General features: G+C 39.0%; 1 protein-coding gene across 26 annotated transcripts in view; it reads left to right on the plus strand.

The window, feature by feature from the left end:
• LMO7 (LIM domain 7) overlaps positions 1 to 26,940 on the plus strand; it is a 134,830-nt gene that overhangs the window by 72,798 nt on the left and 35,092 nt on the right. For 17 of the 26 annotated variants that reach the window (XM_071740845.1, XM_071740861.1, XM_071740905.1 and 14 more), the window contains 11 exons: positions 14,715 to 14,745; positions 15,147 to 15,260; positions 15,705 to 15,903; positions 17,020 to 17,272; positions 17,752 to 18,051; positions 18,414 to 18,704; positions 18,951 to 19,151; positions 19,617 to 20,333; positions 21,895 to 21,924; positions 24,241 to 24,358; positions 25,529 to 25,671. In XM_071740845.1, coding sequence (XP_071596946.1) covers positions 14,715 to 14,745; positions 15,147 to 15,260; positions 15,705 to 15,903; positions 17,020 to 17,272; positions 17,752 to 18,051; positions 18,414 to 18,704; positions 18,951 to 19,151; positions 19,617 to 20,333; positions 21,895 to 21,924; positions 24,241 to 24,358; positions 25,529 to 25,671 — 2,397 coding nt within the window. Of the gene's footprint in view, positions 1 to 9,267; positions 9,333 to 14,714; positions 14,746 to 15,146; positions 15,261 to 15,704; positions 15,904 to 17,019; positions 17,273 to 17,751; positions 18,052 to 18,413; positions 18,705 to 18,950; positions 19,152 to 19,616; positions 20,334 to 21,894; positions 21,925 to 24,240; positions 24,359 to 25,528; positions 25,672 to 26,940 lie in introns of those variants that run through there. The other 9 variants (XM_071741016.1, XM_071741056.1, XM_071741042.1 and 6 more) reach the window with 7 other exon arrangements.

Below are 26,940 nucleotides of genomic sequence, written 5' to 3' on the forward strand. Positions count from 1 at the left end.
TGTTTGATCAAGCTTAATTGCATGTGGGGTTTGGCATACAACATTTAATGAAACATGCTCCCATTATTTGTGCATCTGTAGCTGTAGGAGAGACTGAACTCCTTTTAAGTTGAAATGAGAAGCAGTGGAAACAGTGGAAGAAAACTACTAAATGTGGGGATTTTACCTTCCCCTGTGAGAGTATTACAGCTAATTACTTCACATTACTGCAGCTCTTGGTACTGTGACTTCTTTGTTAATGCCATATTTTTAATTATGAAGACTTCTCGGTTTCAAAACAAGCACGTTAAGGTTTAACTTTCTCTGTAAAATATTCTAGAATCTGCTTTCACTGTAAATGAGGAGGGAGTAGCATATTCTCTGTTCCTAGTTCCTTGGCTGTAGATGATCCGTGTGCCATCGTGGCTGTTGTTTGGAACAGTCTTCTGATAACTCTCCAGCTAATTTAGGATACCTGGTGAAGACAGTTGCTTGCTGCTTTCATTCTCCATTGCTCAGACACTTCTGCCAGGCAACTCCCAAAACAAACAGCAACACCAGGTCAGTCTCAAAGAGTGCACTCTTTCAAGTAGAGGGCAGGTTATAAGAGGTTAGACTGTAATGGTATTACAAAAGGTAGCTGTAGAAGTTTCCATGCATTTGCTTATTAAAGTTTGTAATGCCCTCATCCTTATGTATGGAAAATAATTAGTAGGTAATTATTAGAAGGAATTTCTTTGTGCTTTTCTTGGTGGAGAAGGATATAGCAGATAGTTTATAGCCAGGACTTGAAAGCATGTGCCTCTTTTTTTTATGTGATGGTCAACACAGCAAGATAGAAGGATAAAGACAAGAGTATAAGATAAGCTGGATATAGTTTTTGTAGTCCATTCTAATCCTTGTACCTGTGATAAAATGAATTATTTAAGAGTAAATACTGTGATATGGTGTTCATTGGATGGCTATATTTAATTTTTCATAGAGTTACTTTTTAGTTTGACTAAAGCTTTCTTACCATTGGTGGTGCTCCCTAGCTAGTCTTCAACTTATGAAAGCACTTTAGCGTGGTTTAGTTGTACCTGTGAAACACAGGATTCTCTCTGCAAGCCAAAATTAGAAAAATAAGTCTTTTTGAAGAAAGAAGAATTTCAAACCAGTTTTTCTTTTTCTAAGTTGCTCTGGAATCATGAGCGTGTTACTGAACATATTTCTGAGGGGAACTGGTACAGTACTCAAAATTAGTGTCTGAGATTTTACACATTGCAAGTCAGCAGAGAATGAATTTAAATTTGCATTTTAAAATATATTTTAAAAGAGCTGTTTACTTCACATCCAATCTGCTGATTTCTGTGCTATTAGCATTCTTCAATGTTAAAATTTCAATACTTAAAGAAGGGATTTGAGAGTGCTTTTGACAGGAGTTTGGTTTTCCTCTGTGCAAAGAATGATACCTCTGTGCTTTTTATATATTATTCCTTTTTCTGGTGGCTTTTCTTTTTGAAACAGTTTATTGTTGGTAACTTTACTATTAAAAAAAGTTCAAATGTATTAACCTATGTTCCTATTCTGTGTCTGTTAGTGTTTTTCCTTCAGGGAATAAGTAATAACTGTGTTACTTTTAATAATAGTACAAATAATTACATACTTGACATTCTGTCCAGAATTCATGCAACATTTCTGGATTTCTTCCCCTTGCAAAAGCTTCCACAGATTCTTTCCTACCTGAAAAAAAGTTGGGGTGTGTACTTCTATAGGGACTCAATGTGCTGTTTTCCACATGAAGAGCTTTAAATGCCATGTGGCAGAGAAATTCATGTCCATCTTTTGAGCAATAAATACCTGACTGTTGTGGTGTTCTGAATCAGTGTCTTCCTATAAATTATCGTCAAACAGATGGCTGATTTGTTATATCATGAGCTGTTTTTGTTGGTACTGATTTATGATATTAAAGATGAAGCTTGCATAACTTACACTGCAGTATAAGCTATTTTTGAGTATCTTATAAAACTAGTACACTTTACTACTCTACCATAGGTGTATTTCCTTGATGATGAAGACTGTTAAGTGTCTTTGTACCTTCACTTGCTAAAAAAATCATCTACAGAAGGGACTTTTATTAAATTTATATTAAAATACATACTCTAGCAGATTAATTGGGCTAAAAATGTAACTTACTGAGTGTCTGCACTCAAGTGCAGAGAGGATAATATGTTAAGAACAATCTAGCTATTTTTTGTGGCCTTCTCCCCCTGTTTAATGCTGTGCAGCAAGAAAATGAAACAAAAAAACCCTTTCAGTTGTGTGGCTTATGTGGTCAATTGTTTGCCATCTGGCAACTAAACATGATGATAATGTTCAAGGTTATCTCCCATGTATGTTATCTGTGAGCCAAAGGGTGAAGGCATTTCCATCCCATTCTTTTCAGCTGTACTTTATGGTTGTTGCTTTCCTGTCAAGGAGCAGTGGAGTCTTGCTGCAATTTGGCAAGCTATTCCTGAATTACCAGAAGAGACTGATTTTCCTCTCCTCATTGGAGGATGCTGCTGGTAATTCCTCCATTGCATTTAGCTAATAATTTCATGTAGCAATATTTTCTTGTAGCTCTGCTAGTCTGCTGTTGGAAAGAATGAGGGAGACCTTGGAAGCAATTCATAGAATTATAAAATAATTAGGGTTGGAAGGGACCTCTAGAGGTCATGCAGTCCTATCCCCCTGTAGTAAGCAGGAATATCCTCAACTAGATCAGGTTGCTCAGAGCCTCATCAAGCCTCACCTTGAATATCTCCAAGGATGAGGCCTCAACTACCTCCCTGGGCACCTCTTCTGCTTTTCTACTCCCCTCATGATAAAGAACTTTTTCCTAACATCCAATCTAAAGCTGCTCTTCTCTAATTTAAAAATATTGCTCATCATCCTATCACCTGCAGGCCCTCTTCAGATACTGGAAGGTCACTTTTAGGTCTCTCCAGAGCCATCTTTTCTCCAAGCTCAACAACCACAGCTTCCTCAGCCTGTCTTTGTAGAAGAGGTGTTCTAGCCCCCTGATAATTTCTGTGTCCCTCCTCTGGAACCACTACATCAGGTCCATGCCCTTCCTGTATTAAGGACTCCAGAGATGGACATAGTACTCCAGGTGAGCCACACTGGCCACACTTCTTTTGATTCAGAGTCTTGCTGTTGCAATGTCTTCTGATGAGACCTCTGAGGTGGTTTCCTGTGTGCTCCTTTCCCAGTTGTCATTTGTTTCACATAGGCAAACAACTCTAGAATGAAGCATGCTCAAGAGGAGAAATATCCAATTAGCTTTATTGAACTATCTTTGAGTTTCTCATCCTGTTGAGATGGTCAGTCTTAACTGGGAAATGATAAGGACTTTTTTTTTTTTTTTTTCCATTAAATTGTAAAACAGTGAACATAGTAACAGCACTGTTGCTGTTGGGATTTATGAATCAAATATGGCTAAAAACTTGAGATCAAAAGGGCTGCTTCCATAGACACTTCCAAGGGAGCAGGTCTGGATTTGTAAGTTCCTAATGCAACGTGCATACTCTGCCTTTGGGAGCTGAGCCACATAGCAAACTGGTGGCATTGACATACTTTGCAGTTTAACCATTAGTTTGATCCAGTCTTTGCAATCATTAAATGCAATAATGATGGCAATTCACAGGTTTTTCAAGAGACCCTTAGTCTTCAGAAGGTGTAGATTCCTATATGAGAACCTGAGGTTTCTGTTAAACTTATCTGGGTAAAAAAGGCTGCTCAGTCTTTGTGCAGAAATTATGAGGGTTGCTGGGGAAAAGATTTATAGAATAGCCTCTTCTAGACCACAAGGGTTATTTTTATGCTATCCTGGCTCTGTGGTTTGATTGACTTCTGGGAAAGGATAGTTTGCAACCACCCTGTGTGTTTTAAGGAGCCCACTTCTCCAGTGCTTCATCTGGCTATACAGTTGGTGAAATTCTGCAGATGGCTAATTGTAGTTTCCAAGCGTTGGTGCATGCAGTATCTTCTTTCTCCTGAGAAGGGATGTTCTTAATTTAGCATTTACTCATGCACTCATTAAAGATGTTGGGAATATTGCCATGGACTCACTTGGAGCAGAATCAGATCGTTTTGTTCCATTCCCTCCCTACCACCGGACTTGGTTGTAATAGCTTGTTGGAGCATTTTGGTGGTGTCTTAATTAATGTATTAAGCTTTTTTTCTTCTTCTTTTCCCCTCAGTCATCAGTTTCATGGTACAAATTACATACTCCATGAGTACCAGTGAAAGAGAGGTGTGAGATCATCTGTAGTTTCCTGGCTGGAATTGTTTTCCCATATCATTAGTTTTGTTAAAGTTTTTATTCTCAGACTCCTCTAACTTTACAACAGAAACTCTTAAGAGACTAATAGCATGTTCGGTTTCAGTAGGTTGGGATGCTCAGAACTGGTGTAAATTCTCAAACTTCAGAGGTATATGGTCAGTCTAGGTTTACTTCCCCTTCCCTCCTCCTTTTTTTCCTCCTCTCATCTCTCTTCCCCTTTTTGCCTCCCACAGACTTTCTAACATTCTGGCAAAGGAAGTATTTGGACTTTTACCCATTCTCTCACTTTTCAGTAAAGAAGCATTCATTTTTCCAACATTAAAAACTTGGCCAGAAAACCTGGCTCAAAAACCTTAATGTTTTGAGCAAATGTTTTAAGATACCCTCTGTCTTAGCTGCTCTAAGTAGCCTTAAAGCACTGTTGTCCACTGGGGTGTATAAATCCTTTTCCCCCCAAAATGCTAAAACAACAATCTAATACTTATCCAGTAATATTGATAGCAATGAATTTGATTTAGTAATTCCAAGTGTTACAGAAATAAATCTGAAACCATAAGGAACCTGAATAAGAATTACATCTTTCAGTAGCTTTCTCATGTGGATGTTGCAGGAAGTGAGGATTGTAGCAAATATGGAAAGTAGTATCTGCTCCTCTTAGGTGTTGTCTGTTCCCCCCCAAAAAAGGACACATTATTTTAAGAGTCATCATACACTTTGTGAATTGTACTTGATTTTTGTATCTTGTTTTAAATTGTGCTGTTGTTTCACACCATGTCTTCTGAGAGAGCTGGTTTAAGGGAATACATCCTCTGCCCTCTTTTAGCATTCTTTCTGATAAAGGTTAATAGTATAACATTTGACTCTGCATTAATCAAAGTACTCTGTCCTGCCTCTGAATATGTCTGAACACAGCTGTATCTGTGTACCTCACTTCTTGTGGGCATAGATGCATCAATATCTAAGTTAATAGAGAAGTGATTTTAATAGAGAGAAGTCAGGTTCTGTCTGGGTTTTATACTTTGTGCTCGGTGTGGTGAGTGATGATGTTGTGCTCTGAGTTGCCAGGGTAACCCAAAGAAACATAGAGAACATACGGCAAAATTTCAAAAAGGAAGCATTGTAATTTCTTCAGTGCTTCTTATTTGCTTGTGAAACACTTTGCCAAGATATTACTGAGAAAACCCAGTAGTCCTTTAAAGTTTTTATTGCAAACGTAGAGACTAAACTAAATGATGCTGTCATGCAGTAGTGATTTATTTCTACTGAAGGAAAAATTCCAACATCACTTTACCTAGTTTCCAAAATCTTTATCATGGAATAAACTGTGCTTGGCTTGCACCTCTGATTTGTCATCTTTGCTCTGTCCATCTCTATATAAAAAAAATCCTTTCTCTGTGCCACTTCTCTGTGTCCTCCTTTAAAATGTTAAAGCACTTGTTCTTTAGCAGTATGACAAAAGTCAAGAAGAAAAAGAGGGACCAAGGTAGACATGGCATAAACTCTCTCCTACTGTGCAATAGTTCTGGCAGCACTGTGCTGGAATTGCTGTAGGGGAAGAAATGAGCCACGAGAAATCTATGCAAGTGACTCCCAAGAGCTTCATACTGCACGTATCCCCAAAATGCCAGGTGTCTGCCTCCTCTCAGGACTGTGTATCTAACCTCATGCTAATACCTGGCACTATGGGTCTCAGCTCTCCTGCAGAGGTGGCAACTGGAGTGGACTGAAGTCTGGAGTGCTTCCCACACGTGTGCCATGAACAGGGTACATGGAGTTTCTGCTGTCAACTCTGAGTCACATCTGTGCCAAATTGTTTTCTGTGTGTAGGTTAAAACAACTGCAGCGGATGTGTTCATTGCCAAATATCCGGTATAAATTACACAATATAGGCAGGAGTTATTTAGTTTCTCTCTCTTTTTTTTTTTTTTTTTTTTTTGCACACCATGAGAAATTAAATAAACCTCCTGAAGTTGCTATTGAGTGTCATAAGCTATGGTAAACTGTTTTGCTTATCCACAAGACACTTGTACATCACCACCTGTTTGCTTGACGCAAAAATAACAAAGGATTTCATTTGCCAAATCTCTCTCTGGGCAAGGGAGGAGATCAAATGCAGGAGGGTGTTGGTTTCTTTTTTTCCCCTCTCTGATTAGAGAAGCTATAAAAATCTCTGTCTCTCTGTGCAAGGAAAGCTGTATAACCTGCCAAATCCTAGCTCTTCTCAAGGGATCACCTCTGAATGCTTTATCCAAAATGAACAATTGTATTAATGCTGGGGCTGAGGGTAAGAGAGTGCATGCAAGCAGTTGCTATGGAGCAGTTGGCAGATGGAAAATTTTTTACCCTAGCTTACCTTGCAGTAACTTGCTTATCCATACTCAGAGTTGGTACAGAGATGTCTGAATGATACTTTAGAGGGAATAAATGAGTCAGTATTGAGGGCTATTCTATGAAATTACCTCTGGTATCTGCATGTGGGAAGAGGGAATGTTGAAATACTTTGGTTAGAGGTAAGAGTGGGAGTAAAAAACACAAGAATTTTGGAAATATTGAATTTAATAAAGGCAAAGAGGCATCAGAAAATAGAGAAAGTGGATTTTGGTATTGTCTTGAAAAAGTGCTGACTGAGTTGCCATGGTTGCTGCAGTTTAGCTAAAGCAAATAATATACTTTATACAGAAGATTTTTTTTTAAATGCTCTTGCATTATTTCCATTCTAGCTAACAGCTGCATCTTTGTGTTGTTTTACATGTGTTTCTAAAAGCTTACAGGATCATGCTTAGTTGCCTATTTTCATACTTATTTTTCAGAGTGACTCCCCAGATATACCAACTATTCCTTTTGGAAAGAGTGCTAGTGCAAGTGTGTATTCCCCATAGAGGTTTCTCTTCAAGTTAATATACAAATTTACACAATATGATCTAGTTTGGAGCCAGTGGGGAGTGAAGGGAAAAGGATGTTGAAAACTGAGTGGAAAAGAAGTTGATGTAGGTTATGATTTTGAGGATTAACGGGATGAGCTCAAGCCTGTTTATTTTTTTTTAAGATGAGAAAGTGTAAAATCTCAACATATATAGAAGGTGCAAGCAAGGAAAAGGGTAGAAGTGGTAATAACATTTGCTATAACACTCATGCCAGGGTCAACCAAATTGTGCACAGCTTTATAAAAAAAAGGAAAGAGGGGAGGGTGGACAACAGGGAGGCAAAATAAGGAGAAATTGAGTGATCCAACAAAGTAATATTCTCCAAGTTCTAAAGACCAATGCTTTGGAATATAAAAATCTATAAATGTGTAACTAGTGATATAATTGCTATCTATCCCTCTATCTAAATTGCTGTGTTCAAGTGTTTTGGGGGTTTTCTTGAAAAGCAATTCATTTCACCTCTGAAATTCTAACATCCTCTGGAATGTGAATGAATTATTTGATTTCGTCTGAGAACTCCCCATCTGAACTTGGAGTCAGCTCCAACTTTTAATTCTTTGTGCAGAGTCCGTAATTGCTTATAAGTCAATGGAAGTTTTCATGCTTCTTGGCCAGAGTATATCACTCATAACTAGTAGCTTTCAGAAATAAAATATTCACTATTTTTTTTGTATCGGTACCAGTCTAGATCTGGAATTTAAAGTAAGCAATACAGACTGGAGAAAAAATTAAGTTTTCTCTGGGAAAAAAACAAAAACAAACCCAAAACCAATGGAATAAGGTCCCAGTTGTATCACATGTAATTAGTGAAGCTGGTGACTGTTAGGTGATTTTGTGAATGGTGTAAGAAAAGGGCTCAAGAAGGGACCAGTCACCAGAGATGCACTGATGATTATAAACACTTTAATTTTCTTCACTATAGATTAAAATTTGATCAGGAAATTGCAGTATCATATCAGTCTCTTCTTTTTGTCCAAGTTCTTGCTGCAGCAGTGCTCCATCCCTCTTCCCCTGCCCAACCCTGAGATGAGAGTCAAGGAGTGCTCAGGTTATCAGCCAGACTCCTCTGCATGGTCTTGTTCTTCTGCAGATGGTTTTCAGGGTTGCTTGGGGGTTTGATTTTGTTATTGGGCAGGCATGCCTTCAGCCCTACACTATCCTGAGTATTAGTTTTCTCTTTGGGAGAACCTGTAGATTAGACTGAGTTCTAAGGAAGTAGGCAGTGATGGACCACCCAGGGAGGGGTCGGAAAAGAGTGTGAGGAAATGGATAATATGGCTGTCCTGTGACTTGCTGGGGCTCAGGCACATTTCTAGAAGTGCTTGTTTTTGTTTTGATAAGGGATTTAAGAATAGCATGGAAGCAGAATGGGTGAGATCAGCAAGGAAGCACCATGCTCAAGAGGCAGTATGAAAGGAGGGGCTCTGAGGCAATGGACAGGGACACGTTCCCACGGAGGGTGTTGTCCAGCTGCATTCCCTCTCCACCTTTCCCCTCTTGGGCATCTCTTCTCCACCCCTCAGCCCCTTCATTAGTAGACAAAGGTGCAGGGTGTGGGGTGGAGACAGGCTGCTTAGTCATGAGGGCCAACAGAGCTCCTTGCTGCCAGCCAGGGTTTTTGTAGGGGCATGGAGATTTCTGCTCTGTTTTAGACCTGACTCTCTGCTGTTACAGCCTAAGTGGCACTGGGTCCAGAGGCTGTGTTGCTATGGAAAATACATGTGCTTTTTATAGTCTGATAAAAAGGTGCATTTCCAAAAGCTGTTCTCCAGCTCTGCAGCCATAATCTGACCATTGTATTTCCAGCAAACTCTGCAGTGAACTGTGGCTCTTGGGGTTGAATATCAATTCACTAAGAATCCAAGTGCTGGAGGAATGTCCTCATGTTTCTCTATCCATGCGGCAGCCCCATCTTCCACTGAATACTTTCTATTCTCAGCAGCACGTGGGAATTCAGTGAGATCCGATAACAGCAATATTAATAGCAGTTGAGTAGGTGGCCAAAGAGGTTGAAATTCAGCACAGGGCCAGTGCTAGTTGGACAGCCGGCGTTTGTCTCCTCTGCAGCATACTTTGGCCGGAGTGGAGAATCCTTCAAACCCTCTGACAATCTCCTCAGTAGCGTAAGTGAAGCTGCTCAGTGTCAGGATAGAGTGACTGGAGCTTTGGAGCAGGCTTGTTCTACAGCCTGCTGACCTTCTCTGGCTCCCAGGCTGGGGCCTGGTTCTTCCAAGTCCTTCAAAGGGCATCTCGGAAGTAGAACCACTTCCTTGGGGGATGGAGGTTCCAAGGGAGGGCACTGATACTTCTTTTTTCAAGAGAAATCCGTTCAAGTCCTGTGTTCGTGAGATCTGCAGTACAGAGGAAGGGATGGAAAACAGATAGCTTTGGCAGCTGTTGGGTTCCTGGGCTATTCGTCACCAAGGGAAGGGTTTGGCACTGGGCAGGGTGCATTTGTCCCTGGCACATTCCTTTCTATCAGTGGGAGTGTCTCTGTCTCTTCTTTCTCCCCATAAATGGATTCAGTTTTGTCTTATCTCTCTTAGGCACAACCATGTGGCCTAGCTCTCAGCAGAGGACTCTCCTTTAGGAGAGGGGGATTCTCTTATCTAGCTTTTTTTTTTTAAAAAAATCATACATTGACACAGATATTGATATTTTAAATATGTTTCTACATGAGAAACAGACCCTTAGAAAGCTATGCTTTGTGAACGGGATGCTGTAAAATAATCTTCCAGAATTTTGGTTCAGCTTCTGGTTGGATTTTGTCTGAAGCTCCATATGGATGTTCTCCCTGGAAAGACAGCAGAGTGAAGTGTCATAGTAGATGGGAAGGCATGAACTGATAGTTGTAATTTATTATGTGTTAGGATGGGGGAGAACCAAATCATATAAAGTGTTAAGAAAACAAAATCTATAGGTTGTATTTGTTAAAAGTCTTGAAATAAGTCAACCTAAATATAGCTACTTAGAATGCACTGTTTGCCTGTAAAGAGGCACAGGGGAGCTGTATTTCTAAGTGTCAGCATTGTCAATGGATGTATTTTAAAACTGGTTAAAATCTAGTTTATGATTTCTTGAAGTACTGCAGTCTGTTGGCTATTCTAAGGTGTATGACTCTTTTGTATATTTTTTCCCAACGTTTTAAGTACCTCAATGGACATTATTACTAATAGTAGCAAGCCTTCCTCATCAGTCTGCTCACTAGCAAGCATCCATAGATGAAAGGGAAGCACAGCGTGCCTCTGGATGGAGTTTTGTCACCTGGGGATGCTCACAGTACTGGCATATGGGGCAGAGTCCTGCCTCTCCAAGCCCTCTGCCTGCTCCTCTGCCACCGTGCTGGTGCAGTTGCCTGGATGTGTGCGCTATAAAACAGATTAGCAAGTTAATTTGAGGTTTAAAAATGTATATGAGGAAAAACCCAAACAGAGAAATGGACACAGCCCTCTGGACCTGATGCACAACGTGGAACCACAGCGTGATTCAGAGCCGTGTTGGCATAACCACAGGGGCAGCAAACAGGAGCGGCTGGAAAGGAAAGGGAGACCAGGAAATCCTCAAGCTAGAGCTGCTGCCAATTCCTTTGTGTTGTCAGGCTAGGGCCTTGGTGACTAATTTTACTATTTAACCTTGAGCAAACAGTGGAGCTGAGCATAAATTCCTTGAGCTTTGGCTCAGCCTGCAGATCTGCCTTGTCACTTTGCTTTGTTCTTGTAGAGTGGTCCTCGTCAGAAAAACATCTGTCAGGCTGTGCTGGCTGGGTGTAAGTGATGTTTGTGAATATGCGTTGTGTTCAAACATAACAGAAGTATTTGGACTCTAAGCGCTATTGCCTGCTGAAAAATGAGAGCTATTTCTGTCCCATGTGTCCTTCTTTCTGTTTGTTGAAGGATTGACGTAGATTAGATGGTTTACACAAAAGGTATTATTTCTCCACGAGTGGTTATTACACATCTGTTTGCATCAGTTTTCAACTTGGAACCATGTAGATGTGTTTCATAATAATTATAATAACTCCCACATATTATTATCTCATGGCCTTTAGACTTTCATGCTGCATTTGATAGACATTTTCCATGATGGCTAATCTTAAAGTTGTAAGTAACTTCTATTGAAACCACTGCCAATAATGAAGGTTCATGCTTTGTGAATTCAAGTTTAAAATTTTGGCAGTTTTGAATCAGACTTAGACAGTAGGGTTAGGTTAGATAATGCAGATATCTTAACTGCTGTCTCTGTCCTTAACAGCTTCCTTGGCTTAGTTCAGGCATCTTTGGTGTTAGCGAATGGAGATATTAAAACCTTCTGGAAAGACAGAGAAGGTAATGTTTGGAATGACATGAAGTGGTTTAGGAAGTGGTATTGCATGGTCATTGGGACAAGACTTTGCTCTTTCAGCAGATTGGTTTTCATATGCAGCCTTGGCTGTACCCTCCTGAGCAAAGCAGCAGCCTGCTTATGACTAACTTTCAGCACAGTGGCATTAATGTATTCAAGCCAGAAATTACCTCATGCATAGTAACTTAATATAGTCTGCACTAGCTGGGCTCTTTGATTTTCGATGAAAACATCAAAGAGCAGACTTCTTCCACAGTTGCCCAGTGTAGGGGTGATGTTGTTTGCACTGATGAAGATACTTCAGCAATTTCACTTCTTAAAATGTCTTTCATGGGACAAACATCTCTACAAGCAGTGTTGTGTGTGCACTTCAGTGTAACAGAGTCATGTGCAAAATAAGGTTATAATGGTCCAGCAATGTTTTAAAAAATTAAAGGCTACATTGCTAAATATCTCCTAAGTGATGTCTTCAAATACAGTGTGAGAAACTGAGGTTTTTAGCCTTATGTATTTACAACCAGATTTCAGAAGAGGAGCAGAGGTGAAAGCAGGAGCTTGCTGTTGAGGTAGCAACAGAGAGGTTAGGGTCAAGCCTCCTTTTAGAGCAGCAAAGAACTTGCTATGCTTGAAGCTGATGCTTCTGTCTTGTCCCCTGATATGAACTCTAGTTGTTCTGAGCTATACACAGACCCCATGTGAATTCTTTGTGTAGTACTGTATAGAATTTACATTTTGAGAAGAATTTATTAAGGAGAACTTCTATTTAATATCATAATTTCATTTCATGTTTTCATTTACTGCTTTACACCAATTTTAGGACAATACAGTAATCATCTGGAATCCTCCTTTTTCTCCTTTTTTCTCTTCCTTACGGGCCATCAAAGAATTAATGTATTTTTATATATATATAAGGAACTGATTGCTCTGGTTTAGTAGGGGGTTTCTTACTTCGTTATTTCTTCTGGTCAGACTACATCTGTCATGAGAAGTAAAGACCAACAGATATATTTGGGAGGAGAGTAGTAAAGCAAATGAATAAAACTTGCTTCTGAATAGTTAGCAACTTATCCATTTGCTTCTGTTGTTAGCTGAGCAAATATGCAAATGGAGCATGTCTCTAGTCTGAGAGTCTCTCCTTCAAGTGTGTGAAATATTTTCCTGGCTGAATTTTGGGTCTCAACTATTCTCATTCGTTTACGTGAATGTCATAGGTTTTGCATTGTTTGTAGGCCAAGTATGCAGGCCTAGCATATTTATAGGTTGTTCAAGTACAGATAATATATTCAAATCTAAAACCAGCTGAACATTCCTTCAGTTGGGAATGATTGACTTAAGTGATCCCTGAGCAGAAGTGGGGACCATTGTGTTCAGTCATCTGGCTTTGCTCTGCATGAGGCTTGGCAGCTTCTTGGGTACAGGCTCCAGCTGACTTAGGGCAGAGGTTTTCACTGCTTGCTGGACTTCATGGCATCCTTAGCCAAGGGCATGCATGGCCTTTGCTTTTATAATTGCAAATAATGGAAGAAATTCTGCCCTCATGAAAGGCTCTTAGAACTTGGAGCTAAATAATGTAAACCTTTACAATGCTTTCTGTCAGGTGTGGGAAGCACAGTTCTAATGCACACCACTACAAGATTAATTTTCCATTCTTTAATTGGGAAACCAACCTGTCCCTAGTGAGTGCATTAGGTCGTAGCCGTGGTATGTCCTGCAGACAAAGAGAGACCAGGGACGAAGTACTATACACTGACGGGAAGAAAGAGGAACACTTTTTCAAAATATTCTAGAGTGAAAAAAGAACAGCTGTGTGTTTCAAAAGGTTTTGGTTTTTTGGTTTTTTTGTTTTTTTTTTAAAAAAGAAGTAAATATTTCACATTAAAAGAGAAGTGTTCTTCCTTTTTTGTGAGGAAGAAGTTGCTGATTAAAAAGCCATCAGCACCTCTGGCACGTGATATTAAAGCAGCTGCAGGTTGGGATTGTGGAGGTTGGATCCTGATAAGGACTTTGTGTTCCTTACAGCCTGATTTCTTTATGATGTAGGGGACACGTATGGCAATTACAGCCACACAGGGTTAGAGCAGGCACTTTCAGACTTGGAAGCTGAGGAGGGGACTGTCTGCATTCCTCCCCATTGTCACATTGCATCCAATATCTTATTTCTGTGAAGAGTGCTGCCTACACAAACCAGGCCTGTCAGAATTTTATTAGCTTGTGACTGTCCCCAGAACAATCTATTCTACCTTTTCCTTGCAACCTTTGACCAACTTTTTCCTGCATGGCCAGAAACAGGATAGGTGCCCTGGTATATTTTGGTCTGACCTGTTATGGGGCTCTTTGTAGGTCAAATGTTGACTCTCTGCTTTTTTGTTTGAACCCCTTTACTGTGTTCTGTGTGAAGCTTGCCACTGAACCAGCCCTAAACCAGCAGCATCTGTGTCAGGTGAAAAGTTGTTTGGGTGTATTTACAGTTATTTCCCTCTCTATAAATGCTGGCAGTGTGGGTGGGAGGGTTGTGCATCCCTGTCTGCAGTTCAGCCTGCAATATATACACCTGAGGACCGAGCCTGTGGTACCCCACCTTTGGGAGGCTCCCATCCAACAGGTTTCTTCTTGTTGTTGTTCTTAAAATGAGTGGGAGGAGAAGAGGACCACTGTGAGTGTGAGTTGGTGTGATTCTGAGGTGTGCCACAAATTGGCTGTATGTGTGTGTGTATATATGTTGTATTTATTTTTATTTTTTAAAATTTATATCTTACATAAAATCAAACCTGAATCTGCTTTCACATGGAATTAAAGATCTTCCTGGCTGATAGAGCCTGTACTTCCCAAATTCATTAGCTTGGTTTCCACGTTCATTTTGTTGGTAACTAAAAACCTGAGCTAATTAAAAAAGCCTAGAGCCTTTTTGGGTTCTGCTCAAATCAGAAACTGTAATATATCAGCTGATCTCTTGCTTTATATGCAACAACTGAAATTGTACATAATTCTGTCTGTGAATTCAAAGCAAATTGCTGTTTATTTCTTTTGGAACAGCCATAGTTGCATATTTTATTATACTAGCCTCTAATTATTTGAAAACTTTTAAATCTTTTAAATAATTAAACTTTAACTCAAAGATTCTAAAAGTTATTGTTTTCTTTTTCTTGCTCCCTGCCCTGCTTCAGACCGGAGGAGACAAACAGAAGAGTGAAAAATGTAAGACACACCTACTTTGCTTTCCAAAACAATTTCACACTGATTCAGCTTAAATATTTTTAAAACATTTCTGTTTATGGCACTATCATGTTTACCTTAGTCTACAGCTTTTCATTTATCTGATGCAAATTAGTGGTATCTTTTGATGAAAGCCACACAGCTTACTGTCCAAAATAAATGTAATAATTAGAAGCAGTACTTGTATCTGCTTACTTGAGGTAGATGAGATGCATCATAGTACTCTTTAATTGGTTTTGGTGGAGATCCTAGCTGTGCTGTAGACAAGATTTTACACTTCATTGTGGAGAACATCTCTAGCAGATGCTTTTATACTGATACATCTTTTGAGATGAAAGCAATAATGTTTATGTTTGATTTCTTAAAATTTTGTTTGTTTTTAGGTTTTGATTACACTGTACTGGCTTGGGAGAAAGGCTCAAAGTAACCCTCATTATAATGGTCCATGCCTCAACCTTAAAGCATTTGAGAAGTTATTAGGGCAAGCATTGACAAAGGTAAAGAATCCAAAAGGAATAGTAAACATATAGCCTGAATTTTACAGTTTACTGTACATTGCAGTGTCAACTCAAAACAGTCTCTTGGGGGTTTAATTTTATTTTTAGTTTGTAGAACACATTAATTTGTTTTGTTTGTTTTGCTTCCAATCAAAGCCCACGTGAAAGGAATTAATTTTAGTTTACGCTGCTTCTTCTGCTACCCATGTAATCACAAAATTCAGAATCCACCTGCTCTTACTGATGTGGCAGACTGTGAAAAACCCTGTCTCAATTCCCATTGGCTAAAATAAGAGAAATTTAAGGCCTGTTGTTGAATCCCCTATCTAAGTTCTTGTATATGTTGTTTTTAAGGATTTGCAGTTGTCTTTGGTAAAGTCTGTTTGTGCAAACAGAAAAATTTTTGAGCAAAAACTCATATTATTGCAAAACTTGCTCTCATAGGCACTTGAAGAATCCAGCCACCTAAACAGAAGTGGCAGGGACAGTGGGTACGGTGATATTTGGTACGCTGACCGGGGAGAGCCCTTTTCTTCTTCCGCTGGCCATAAAAGAGACGATTCCTTTGACAGCTTGGACTCTCTTGGTTCAAGATCCTCTACGAGCTTTTCGTCAGATATAACCTTGAAAGGTGGCAGTGAAGGTATGTTTTTTCCTCTTTTAAGTCTTCTGTTGACACGTCTTACAAGTGTGAGTGAAGACAATGTATGGACCCTGTACTTTGGGTGCCCAGTAATTACATTGGCTTAAAAAGCAACTGTAGTTTTGCAACTACCAAAGTTGCATTTTGCTTAGGCAAACAAAGCAATGCACACATGAATTTTCCTAGGAGAGCTTGCTTGGATTCTTGCTCCCACAGCTGCATTAGGGTGTGTGTCTATGTGGGGTATTTTCCTGTAATTTGGGAAGGTCAATTTGGATCCTGATGGGATCACCTGGAATTCTAGAGTTGCAAAAGTCTTTTACCTTGTGCTTAGTGTGGACACATCATGTCTACACTTCATTTGTGAATACTTAATATTCATTAGGGGTTTTGCTGCCTTGGTTAAAAACTGAATAGTAGTTGTTACTCTTGATCATTTGGCTTGGAAAGAAATAACAAGAAGAAAGTTATTAACACTGGATTCCCAGAGCTGTACTCTAACTTGTGTTTCTCTCCCAGTTTTAAAATTCAATACAAACTTGTAGTCCAACCTAGCTACAAAAATTGTAAGCTTTTGGATTTTGTTCCATGTGAGTAACATGAAATCATTGGGTCAAGGCCACATGGAGGATTTCTGATCTGAGCAAAGCAACAAGCAGCCACGTTACATCTGTGACATACCCTGTGCTACTGCTGGGTGTTAGTCTGGTGAGATGAGCATGCTGCTATACTATTTACTGATAACTTGGCTTTGTTAGTTAATTAGAGTGGCAAGTATGTTTTTCTTTATAAACTTGTGTCCTGCTTTACCTCTTTAGTCTTTAGAGGTTAGCACTTTCTTTCCTGCAGGGGTGCAGTGATAGTAAAAGAATGGAACAAATGTAGCAGGAAACTCAGGCAACTCAGCTTAATGAACCTTATCACAGCTTTGCCACAAACTTCTAAAAATACCTCTCCTACTACCCTGTCAGCAGCTCAGCGAGTTTGCAGCCGAAACATTTGGAATATGGAGTTAAAAATTAATTTTAGAACACTTTGGAGCAAGTGGTAGCTAGAAGCTTGCGTCTTAGGGAATAACATTTGTGCTTTGCCTTTCCTCCCCTTTTTTTTCCTGAGGTTGCGACAGTGACACAGACTCAGAACTGCCCTTCAAAATGCATGACTCCCACAAAGATGACAGGTCTTACCGCAGGATCTCCGTGATTGAACCGAAACCTACTGCTGACTTCAATCGCTTCTTACCCAATAAAAACAAGCAGACAGCGTATGTGCCGGCGCCCTTAAGGAAGAAAAGGACAGAAAAAAATGAGGATAATAGGAGGAGCTGGGCGAGTCCTGTCTTCACAGAGTCAGATGGAACATTTTCAAGGTACTGGTGTGCAGTCTTAGTAAAGAGGATTTTGTTTTAAGATACGTATTTTTAATAGATTATTTCTTTATTAGTTAAAGAAAAACTGCTGTTGCTGCAATGCAAAGTATTTGAGAAGTATTTGAGTTTCTGTGTTTAAAGGTGGGGGGAAAGGTGTTTTGGTGTGCTTGTGTGGTTGGTGGTTTTTTGTTTTTTAGTGTTTTTCTTTTACTTGATTCCACATAACTAGTTTTCTGGTGTTTGAGTAATGTTTTGAGGCTGTTCACACTCTAAATAGAGGGGATTTAAATGATCTGAAATGCAAATTCAAGAAAGCTAGACCTACAGTTTCTCATTAAAGGCTTCCAGTGTATGGTGATGCATTTTGGTTCACTGGCTTCTCAGTGCATACACATGAGATTAGTGGGCAGTGCTTGGGTTTCATCATTACCTTCATGACTTCACTGTCTTCATTCTGTTCCTGTTTTGGTCAACCTCAGTGGACGTGAAAGGAATCCCATAGCTTCCTGCCAAAATAGCAGAGCAGAGTGTGGGCTCACAAATCCAGCTTCACTCCAGATGATCTATGAGTATGAGAGTGGTTCTGATTCAGAAGATGAAAGAAGGCTGCCCGACGTGGTTATGGATGACTTAGCAAACCGTAGATTTCTAGTAAAAAAGAGCCCTGTAAGCTCTGCTGCACCTGGACATCATTTCATGTTGCACAATGACTCTCCTAAATCTTGCTCACAAGACAGTTATCCAGCTGGTCAACTAGCTGCAATGCTTGAACCACCGAGGTCAGAGATACTAATCCCAGATCCAGTAACTATTACATTACCTAAATTGCAGTCGATAAATAACTCCATAACGTTAGTCTGCTAATCAGCATTTTAACCCAGCTGATACATTGTTATGCCTTTGCTGTCAAACTTTGTATTTTTGTCAGAGACAGTAAGATGCTGATTTAATCATTTAACTTGTTTTGTTGTTTTCATTTTTTTTAAATATACTTTGTTGTTTCTGGTGCTGCAGTGATGGAATTGAAAACTAATTTGCTTCATTCGTGAGGTTGAACTCCTGAGCCAAAAAGCATGTCATTTTGCATTCTTTATGTCAAGTTGCTCCTAAAATATCTTAACTGATTGGATATTTTGAACAGTAACCAGAGGAGGCAGAGGCAGTTGGATACTAAAGAGGAAAACAAGTCAAGAGTTAACATTCCTTCAGAATTATCTGGGTATTTTGATGAGGATGAGGAAGAAGAAATAGGCATCCCAAACATTGAGAAAGATGATCTCTATTTTCGCAAGCTAAGCTCTTCAGCGGCAAATAGAGGGGTTGCTTATGACAAATTTCTTCCTAAGTTTTGGACTCCAGAAGAAGAATTGTTATGGAAAAAAATCAGGAAATCTTCTTTCAAACCCTGGTATAAAGAGATTCAAGGGTTCAGGTGCGTTTTCATGCATGCCCCTGTTTCTCTCCTTTATGAAAAAATTAAAAATAAAGCATAATGTTATGACTTTATTTTTCATTTTTATTGCCAGTATAGCAGAAGAATGTTTTCTCTTTCTTCTTTTTTGAGAAAATAATTGAAATACTCTTCTAATTACACTGTTGAACTGTTGCCACTGTGCATTTTACTCATTGAGTCCACTTCATGGCTTTTTTCCCCCTCATTCTTTGTACTGCATCACAGTAGAAAGAAATCAGATTCTGAGGATGAGGAATTTGCTTACAAACAAAGCTCTGGCATTGTTGCTAATCAACCAAGATCAAGTTTTGACTGGAACAGCAGTTGCAGAAGGGATCAGAGCTATAAGCCAACTGCTGATTATGTGGGAAGCTCATTGTCACAGATTGCAGAAGGAAGGATCTTGGAGGCTCCTGAGCAGCCCAGGTTGATATAACTGCATGAACTGTACTCTTGCTGCATCAAAAAGAATTGGCTGGATATGCATCAGCTAAATGAAATTAAACTACATCCTGTCATGTTGCGCTTTTTTTTAGGTTATTGTTGGGGTTGGGGATTTTGTTTTTTGTTTTTTGTTTTTTTAATTTATTTTAAATGTAGTTGTAAGTTGCTGGTCTCCTGAAAGATGTAAACGCAGAGGTGTAACATGCTGCATAGGGTTACTGGCTTTGTGTGTGAGCATGTAAGTGTGCTGGTTCTGATCAGGTTAGTATGCTGTGATACCTTTACATGGGTTGACGTGTGCTGGTGAATGCCAAGTGGTGGTGTAGTTGTTCTGCTCGGGATACTGCAAGTTTTAAACCAGTTGTACAACATAATACATTGTGATCTGCTTGTCTTTTGCTAGTTAATGATATTTTCACTTCCCTCCTTTTGTTTCATATGCTTCAGTCAGTTTTCGTTACTTCAGGCCCTGCAAAAATACTCTGACTACTTGTCTTCTGAAGTGCAGACCAGAATTGATCCTACTTCTGGCCCTAGGCTCATAAAATGTAGAAAGAATATTTCCTTTGTACCAGGATCCAAGGAAGGAGATGCAGAAAATGGATATCTGGATCCAGATTTAGAAAATGATGACTTGTTTGTTCGGAAAACTGGGGCTTTCCATGTGAATCAAGTTGTTCTCCAAGACCCCCGGTATTTTAAAAAATTCTCTGAGCAGGAGCCTCTCCTAGAGGGAGAGATAGTTCTGCAACCCAGAGAGGGCCAACCTGTGATTCCAGATTTGGAAAAGGATGACATGATTTTCCGTAAAATCCTCTCTCAGAAAAAAGAGGTGCCTTTATCGGGTGCTCCAGACAAGTATCACCCCGCACTCTTTCCTGATCCGTGGAGTCTTCCGGAGGAGATCCGGTCCAAATTTCTATGTTTACTTGAAAAAAGCACAACACCAGAGGAAAAGAAGAGCAACGGCAGAGTGTTGTCACCGTCTTCCCGCCATAAGAAGGATGACATGTTGACCCGCAAGATCGAGTCTTGGAAGGTGGGAAGCGATAGCCAGCCAGTAAATTTCATCCCAGGTCCGTGCAGTGAAGAAGACTGGAAGAAGTGGGAAGCAATCAGGGAGGCCAGCAAAGTTAGACACAAGAAACGTCAGATGGTGGAGAGGTCAGGTTGTGTCCTGCACGGATTGTGCTTGAGTGCAGTTGAGCCCCTTCCATTCAGAAAAGCATCGTCTCGTGCTGAACCATGTGTAGAGTGCCAATCTGCTATTTGTTTGTAGCATCCTGGACAAGCTTTTTTTTTTTTTTTTTTTTTTTTTTTTTTTTTTTTTTGCTTTGAATTAGAAGCTCATGACTGCAATACCATATTTTCAACATGAAAAAAAAAATAAATTACAGCTTTCCTAGTTTTAGGCCACCTTTTAAAAGAAAACATGTTATCATTCCTTCAGGCTCAGAGTTTTACATAAGTTTCTTTCCACAGCTGAACAGGAATACTGGTTATTGAAAAGACTGTGGAAGCTATAAATATGTGCTCTTTTTCCCCAGCCTAAGTGTTAAAAACATTTCTAAAACACATGAATGCTTTAATGGCAAATTATGGAAACGGGCATTCTGATACTATGGCTTGCACCTAGGTTTGAAAATGCTTATAAACTGTCCTGCCACAGATTTGAGATGATTAGATGAGGTGGAAAAAGATACTACTGTTGTTTGCCCACTCAAAGTCACAGTATATGCAAGGTGTGTGTCCGAGTAATATTAAATTCCACTGTGACATATTTTATTCTACCAATATTTCCCTCCTGCTTTCATACAGTCTTGATTAAAACTTTCTCCTAATCATTTTCTGGTATAATCAAAATTTCTCAGACTGAATACTGGTTTTAACTGCTTTCTAGCTCTCCTTTAGATTTTATACTTGCTGGGGGTGAGTGGGATTTTGAATGCTTCCTTAGCTCTGAAAATACGGCATTGCAAGTTGCAGTCGTCCCAGCTGTGCATCATTGCTTTGTGACTAAGACATTCCCATTTTCCAGTGGATACTTTGATGTTGCTGCATTTAATTTTTAAGCTTAATACTGTTAACAAAATGCGAGCTTCACCAAGGAAATTTTTGAAGTGCTTGAAAAGATTTCACATTTTACAAAATAATTCAATGGAATAAAATACTCATATTCAAGAACACTAAAAACCCTCTTGAATCACACTGGATTAATTTGTTTCTCTGCTTAATGTGTTAAACTTCTATACAGGGCCTTTTGTTCTTATCTATTCTATGTATTGCTTTCCCTTAGTACTAGAAATGGTTGAATTAACATGAAAATAGCCTCAGTAAGCCGGGCTTCTTGTTGGGACTCAAGTTGGCATTAATTTGCAGTTCTTGAAATGAGTATTTTTTTGGGCATCGAGCTGTTTAGCAGCGCTGGAATAAGTGGTGCAGAGTTAATACAAGGCTTTATTCGTGCAGTATTGCTAAATCGGAAGTGTTGGAAACTTGCAGGCAGACTTGTTCTGTCAGTTTTCTGCCCGACTTACACATCATGCAAGTCCTGATGTGTTTTTTGACTTGTGTAAGATCTCTGATGTGCTTTTTCCATGCTGGCTGGTACTCAGGCTTTCAGTTTCCCCTTCACTTAGTGAGAGTGCTGGTGTACTGGTGGTGTTAACGATGTTCTGAATATCAAGACACTGAATCTCTTCTTCTCTGGTTTCTGATTTCTCAGACTGTTTCAAAAGCTTTCTGATGAGCAAGGGTAAGTTTTATAAAAGCTTGAAAACCCATAACACTATTTTTGCCTCCCCTTTAAATTTGCATGCATGCACAATACAATAGCTAAAAACGTGCGTTGAAAGCAACTCGTGCATGTGGCTTTGTTGTTCTGTGCTTGGGCAATTTATGTTACAAATGTAAGACTAAAAGTTATGTGTCTGGCAAAAGTTCCTTCTTGAGTCTTGAATAACTGAGTCATAGTTATAAGGCATTTTTAAAATCAGCTCTGAAATTTTATTCCTGCTGAAAGTGAAGTACTTAGTGTTCTGTACTTAAATTAGACTTTAGAAGTTTCAAACGCGTAAAGGTAGATGAATAAAAGTTGTATTTTGAGAGCTGTACAGGTAGAATCTGAAAATAATTTATGACATGGTGTTTATCGTGGAAATGATGACTGTTCTGTGATTGACTTGTATACTCCAGGTTGTTGAATCCTCAGTGTTAAACTTACTGGTTAGTGCTATGTGAACTTAAGGATTGTTTAGGATGTATTGTGACTCAAAGAAAAATATTTTTCCACTTACTGTATGATGGTATATTAAGTATTTGGTTATGTTACAATTTTTTTAAAATGTACATATATTTATTTACTTGTTTATTTCTAACCTGAGGAAAAACCTGGTAAATGACTAAACTCTTACAGAAGATGAAGGAAATGTTTCAGAAGAAGTTAGATGGTAGGGAAAAGAGATGAAGAAAGCTCAGGTCACTTAGATTTTGAAGTCAAGACTAGAATCAAAACTTACATCCTATTCCTTGGTATGAATAAATTACAATATACCCTACATATGGATATTTTATTTAAATCTAGGTTTTTTTCCTATTTGTAGGCAAATGTACAAAATCCAGAAAAAGAAAAGGAAACCCTAGTCATGCTAGTTTGCTTGAACTCATCTAGAACAATTGTGATACTTATGTGTAATTCAGTTCCCCAAAACCATTTCTACACAAGATCTAACTTAGCATTTAAAAAAAAACCCAAAAAACAAAATGAGGAAAAGACCTGTACAAGGAAAGAGTTTCTGCAACAGCAACATGGAGATTTTTGCTAAATTTGGCACTATTCCCATTCAGAAAATAGTGAAGCAGGTATAATGAGTTAGTGCCCTAGCCTTTACTTCTGGAGGCCCAAGTCCAAGCTCTTATTTTACCAACAAAATTGAATTGGGCCCCTTGGGAGGAAGTGACAGAGTCTGATTTGTTAGTTCAGAGCTCTCTTGGTATGCAACAGATTAGAGCAGGTCCCTGTGCTGAAAACTTTATTTTCCATTGTATGGGGGAAGTGCAGCATCTTCAAGTCCTGTTAGAACATGGTTGCACCCCCTCCATCATTCAGATTTTGTTTGGATAAATGCATACAAAAGGATTTTTGGGAAAAAATAAAATAAAATCTGGAAGCCTAGCTTGCTGTTTGTTCTACAGCATTGAACCTTATGATGAAACGTCTGCATTTTGCTTGGTGCCTGAGAGACTTGTGGTCATCACTGAGCAGAAGTGTTGCCCTGTATGTAAATAACAAGTCCTGATATGTTTATCACTGCAGTGTGAAAGAATAAAAGAGAAAATAGCGTTGGAGGAAGGGAAGGAAAAGCATGAAATGTGAGATTTGAGGAATTCAGGTTAAATGGAACTAGTGAGTAGGAGTTCATGGAGGAAACTTACAGCCATGTTAAACAAATTAGTGAGAAGGTGGCAGTGCCTGACATCCTGGCTTCGATGGGTACATCAGGGTGGTTTGGGGAGGACTGATGTAGGCTAGTTGGGAACCATGACGTGCATGAACTGAGCATTCAGCAGTGAATTACTTTTATCTTTTAGTAGAATGTGCATCAATAACTGACTTGATTTTATGATTAGCCTAAGAAAGGAAAGAACAGGAGGTGATTCTGGTTGTTACTGGAGAGCAGAAGTGAAAAGATGGGAATTTGGGCCTGAGGAGGGAGGGATGCCTTTTAGGTCAAAGAAGGGAGTACGGTCGATAAAAAGATTAGCAAGTCTAACCAGAAGTAGCAGTCAAGTAAGAGGAGCTCAGTTGTGACTGATCAGCATAGAGCTGCTACAGAGCTGCTTATCCCCTTAACTTGATTTTAATTGCTCCAATATGCAACTACTGACTTGAATGCTGGCACTAGAGCACGTCCCAGCCTTGCTCGTTCAGCTGCCCTTGTGTTTCCTGCTCTATTTCAAGTAACACTCAGGAGCGCTCAGTTGCACTAATACAAATCCTACTTTCCAAAGTTTCTCTTGCAGGTATGATGACTAAGTTGTGATAAAGCCCAGTATTCTTTTTTCTTTTTAGGAGTAAATCACTGAATGATGTCAGCGCAGAGGAGCTGCAGTCATTGCGCAAAATCCGATATGAAGAGCTGCAGAAGATAAAAGAACAGTTACAAGAACAGGATCTAAAGTGGCAAGAAGTAAATATTCCTTTTCACCCCTCCTGAAGTGTCCTGCTGAAGGGCTGCATGCTGCCTACCTTCAGTGCCCCTAGAAAAGAGGCTTTGGCTTGTGTGCTCCAGTTTGTGAGGCTGTCTTCTAAAACAACCCATCTCTTGCAACTATTAGTGGCTTTAAGGATGTCTGTTTGAAATGTGTTCAGTTCTGCATTAAATATCATCATAAGTATCTGATTAATATTTCAGGATGAGACTTGTATATATTGTTAAAAAAGCCTCCAGGCTCTTGATTTCTGTGGACATAAAGAAAAGTTAGGGCACACTTTCATGTGCTATTTGCAATTTGTGAATACATTTTCTTGGTGAAATGATTGGAATGTCTGAATATTTGAGCCTTTAGGAGAAGGGAAGGAAATAATATTTCCTTGTGCAAATTCTTTAGGCTACCATCCCCCCAGTAATTAAGGTTTAAATCCTGCTTATAAACTGATGTGGTAGCTTTACATAGCATAATATTGGAAGACCTTTTTCTTTTTTATTGAAATCTGTGCTTGGCAATGATTACCAACAAGAACCTGAAATTAAGAAGAGAGCACCAAGCAAGCAGTTCATAGCTGTTTGTTTGTGCATCTCAGTTCTAGTATTCAGTATGCCTCTGAACCCAGCTCTGGTATTTCATGGAGAATATTGCCAGCTCCCATTGTGGTTTTAAAGAAATGAAGAAAATAGAGAAGTGTATGATTTCAATTTTGAATTTAAAGCATGTTTATTCTCAAGCTAATCTATCAATCAAATGTCCTGGTGATTTGAAGAAAACATAATATCCCAAACTCCAAAGCCTACAGCAAAGAAATACAGATGGAATTTGCATTAGTTTTCAACTATGTCATTGAATGAAGTATTCTAGAATAAACCCGATAATGTCAAAGAGGAAAAAACCAGGACAAGAGATACATTTTTCCACTTATAGTGCAGTAATTTAAATTGTTAACTTTAACAGGCAATGAGCCTGTAACCCTGACTGCGATGTGAGAAGCCACTTATCATTTAGGGAGAAGGTGCATGAAAATGTGGCTGCTCTGCAGATGTGCAAAAAAAAATCAGGGCAGTAGGTAGCACGTGATGGGATGCCTCTGTAGATTTGCAAGGTCTTGATAAATGTGATTGCATCAGTTCATGTTATTCTTACAGGATCTAGCAAAATGGAAGAATCGTAGAAAGAGCTACACTTCAGAATTGCAAAAGAAAAAGGAAGAGAGAGAAGAAATAGAAAGGAGATACTCTGAGGTGTCTGAAAGAAGCACCAAGTCACTAAAAGACATGCAGCAGGAAAGGTAACGACCCTAATGGGAGTATTGTGTTGAAGAACTTAAATCTGAGGGGATTTTTATTCCCTGGAATTCTTCAGCAGCTTTTACTGACAAGTTGCAGTGGATTCTGCAGACATTTCACAGTTTTGGTTGCCAAATTATAGTCCAGGAATCTAGGCAATTGAAGTGCATAATATAGTCTTGATAATGCATTGTTTTCACAGTATATTAAATAGTTTTGCTCTATAAATTATGTTTTACTCTGCTATGCATAAATAAATGTATCGTTAATTCAGTATTTGCATCCACTCTAAAGAGGTTAAAACAATAAGTTTTTTTTTTAACAATAAGAACTGAATAACTGCCTTTTTTATTCTTGGATCAGCTTAACTGTTTCTCTTTCCTGTACCGCTGCATTTGCTCTTCTTTTAGCCACTGTGGATAAATACAGCCAGAATTTTAGTGTACATCGCAGAGCTGTGAACTTGTACTTGATTTCCCCTCTGTCCCCAATTGTTCCTCTGAGTATTTACAGAACAAGTTTCTCTCTGAGGAGCATAATGTGTAAACTGAGTAGCACAGTACTGTTACTACTGGCCCCCTTTTTTGTGTGTGTGTATGTGTGAATTAAGGGAATATGCACATGGCATGTATTCATTAAAAAATGGAAATAAGTCTTTAAGACCTAATGTTTTGATCTTCTGTATTTTTCTGCTAATTTTAAGAACAAAATTTAGCCCCTTGAATAAAAATACAGATGCTAGTTGTATTGAATGTCCAATTTCATCAAAATCTGAAAAATGATGTAGTAAGGATTATCTCTGTGGTGATTGTTTCTTTATGACAAATGAATAGGAGAAAAAATTAACCTGAGCTTCAGGACACCATCTTATTTTCTTATCTGAAGTTCAGTGTAGCATTTTCATAAAGCAGAAACATCATCAGAGCTGTATAGTTCAGGCAGCATTATGGGACTACCTTCTTCATTTTTTCCCTCAGTTTCTGAGGATATGTAACTTGAATAGCTGTATCATTTACTTGGCGAAGCGATTTCTGTCATGGTGGCAACCTGATAATGTGACTGAGTATGCCTGAGTATTATGGGAGTGTTGAAATAGGGAGGGGGAGGAAGAAGGTAGATCAAGAAAAAAAAAAAAAAAACCCGATATTTTAAATTATGGCATTCATTTTCATATACTGGATATGTTTCTTTGTTTATGCTCTGCCATTAGCATTGAGTTGCTGAAAGACTTTGGGCCCACCTGTTTGTCAGGTCCCTTTGTCTGGTATTTT

This window comes from Heliangelus exortis, chromosome 1 (genome assembly GCF_036169615.1).
Source record: "Heliangelus exortis chromosome 1, bHelExo1.hap1, whole genome shotgun sequence".
NCBI classification, from domain to species: domain Eukaryota; kingdom Metazoa; phylum Chordata; class Aves; order Apodiformes; family Trochilidae; genus Heliangelus; species Heliangelus exortis.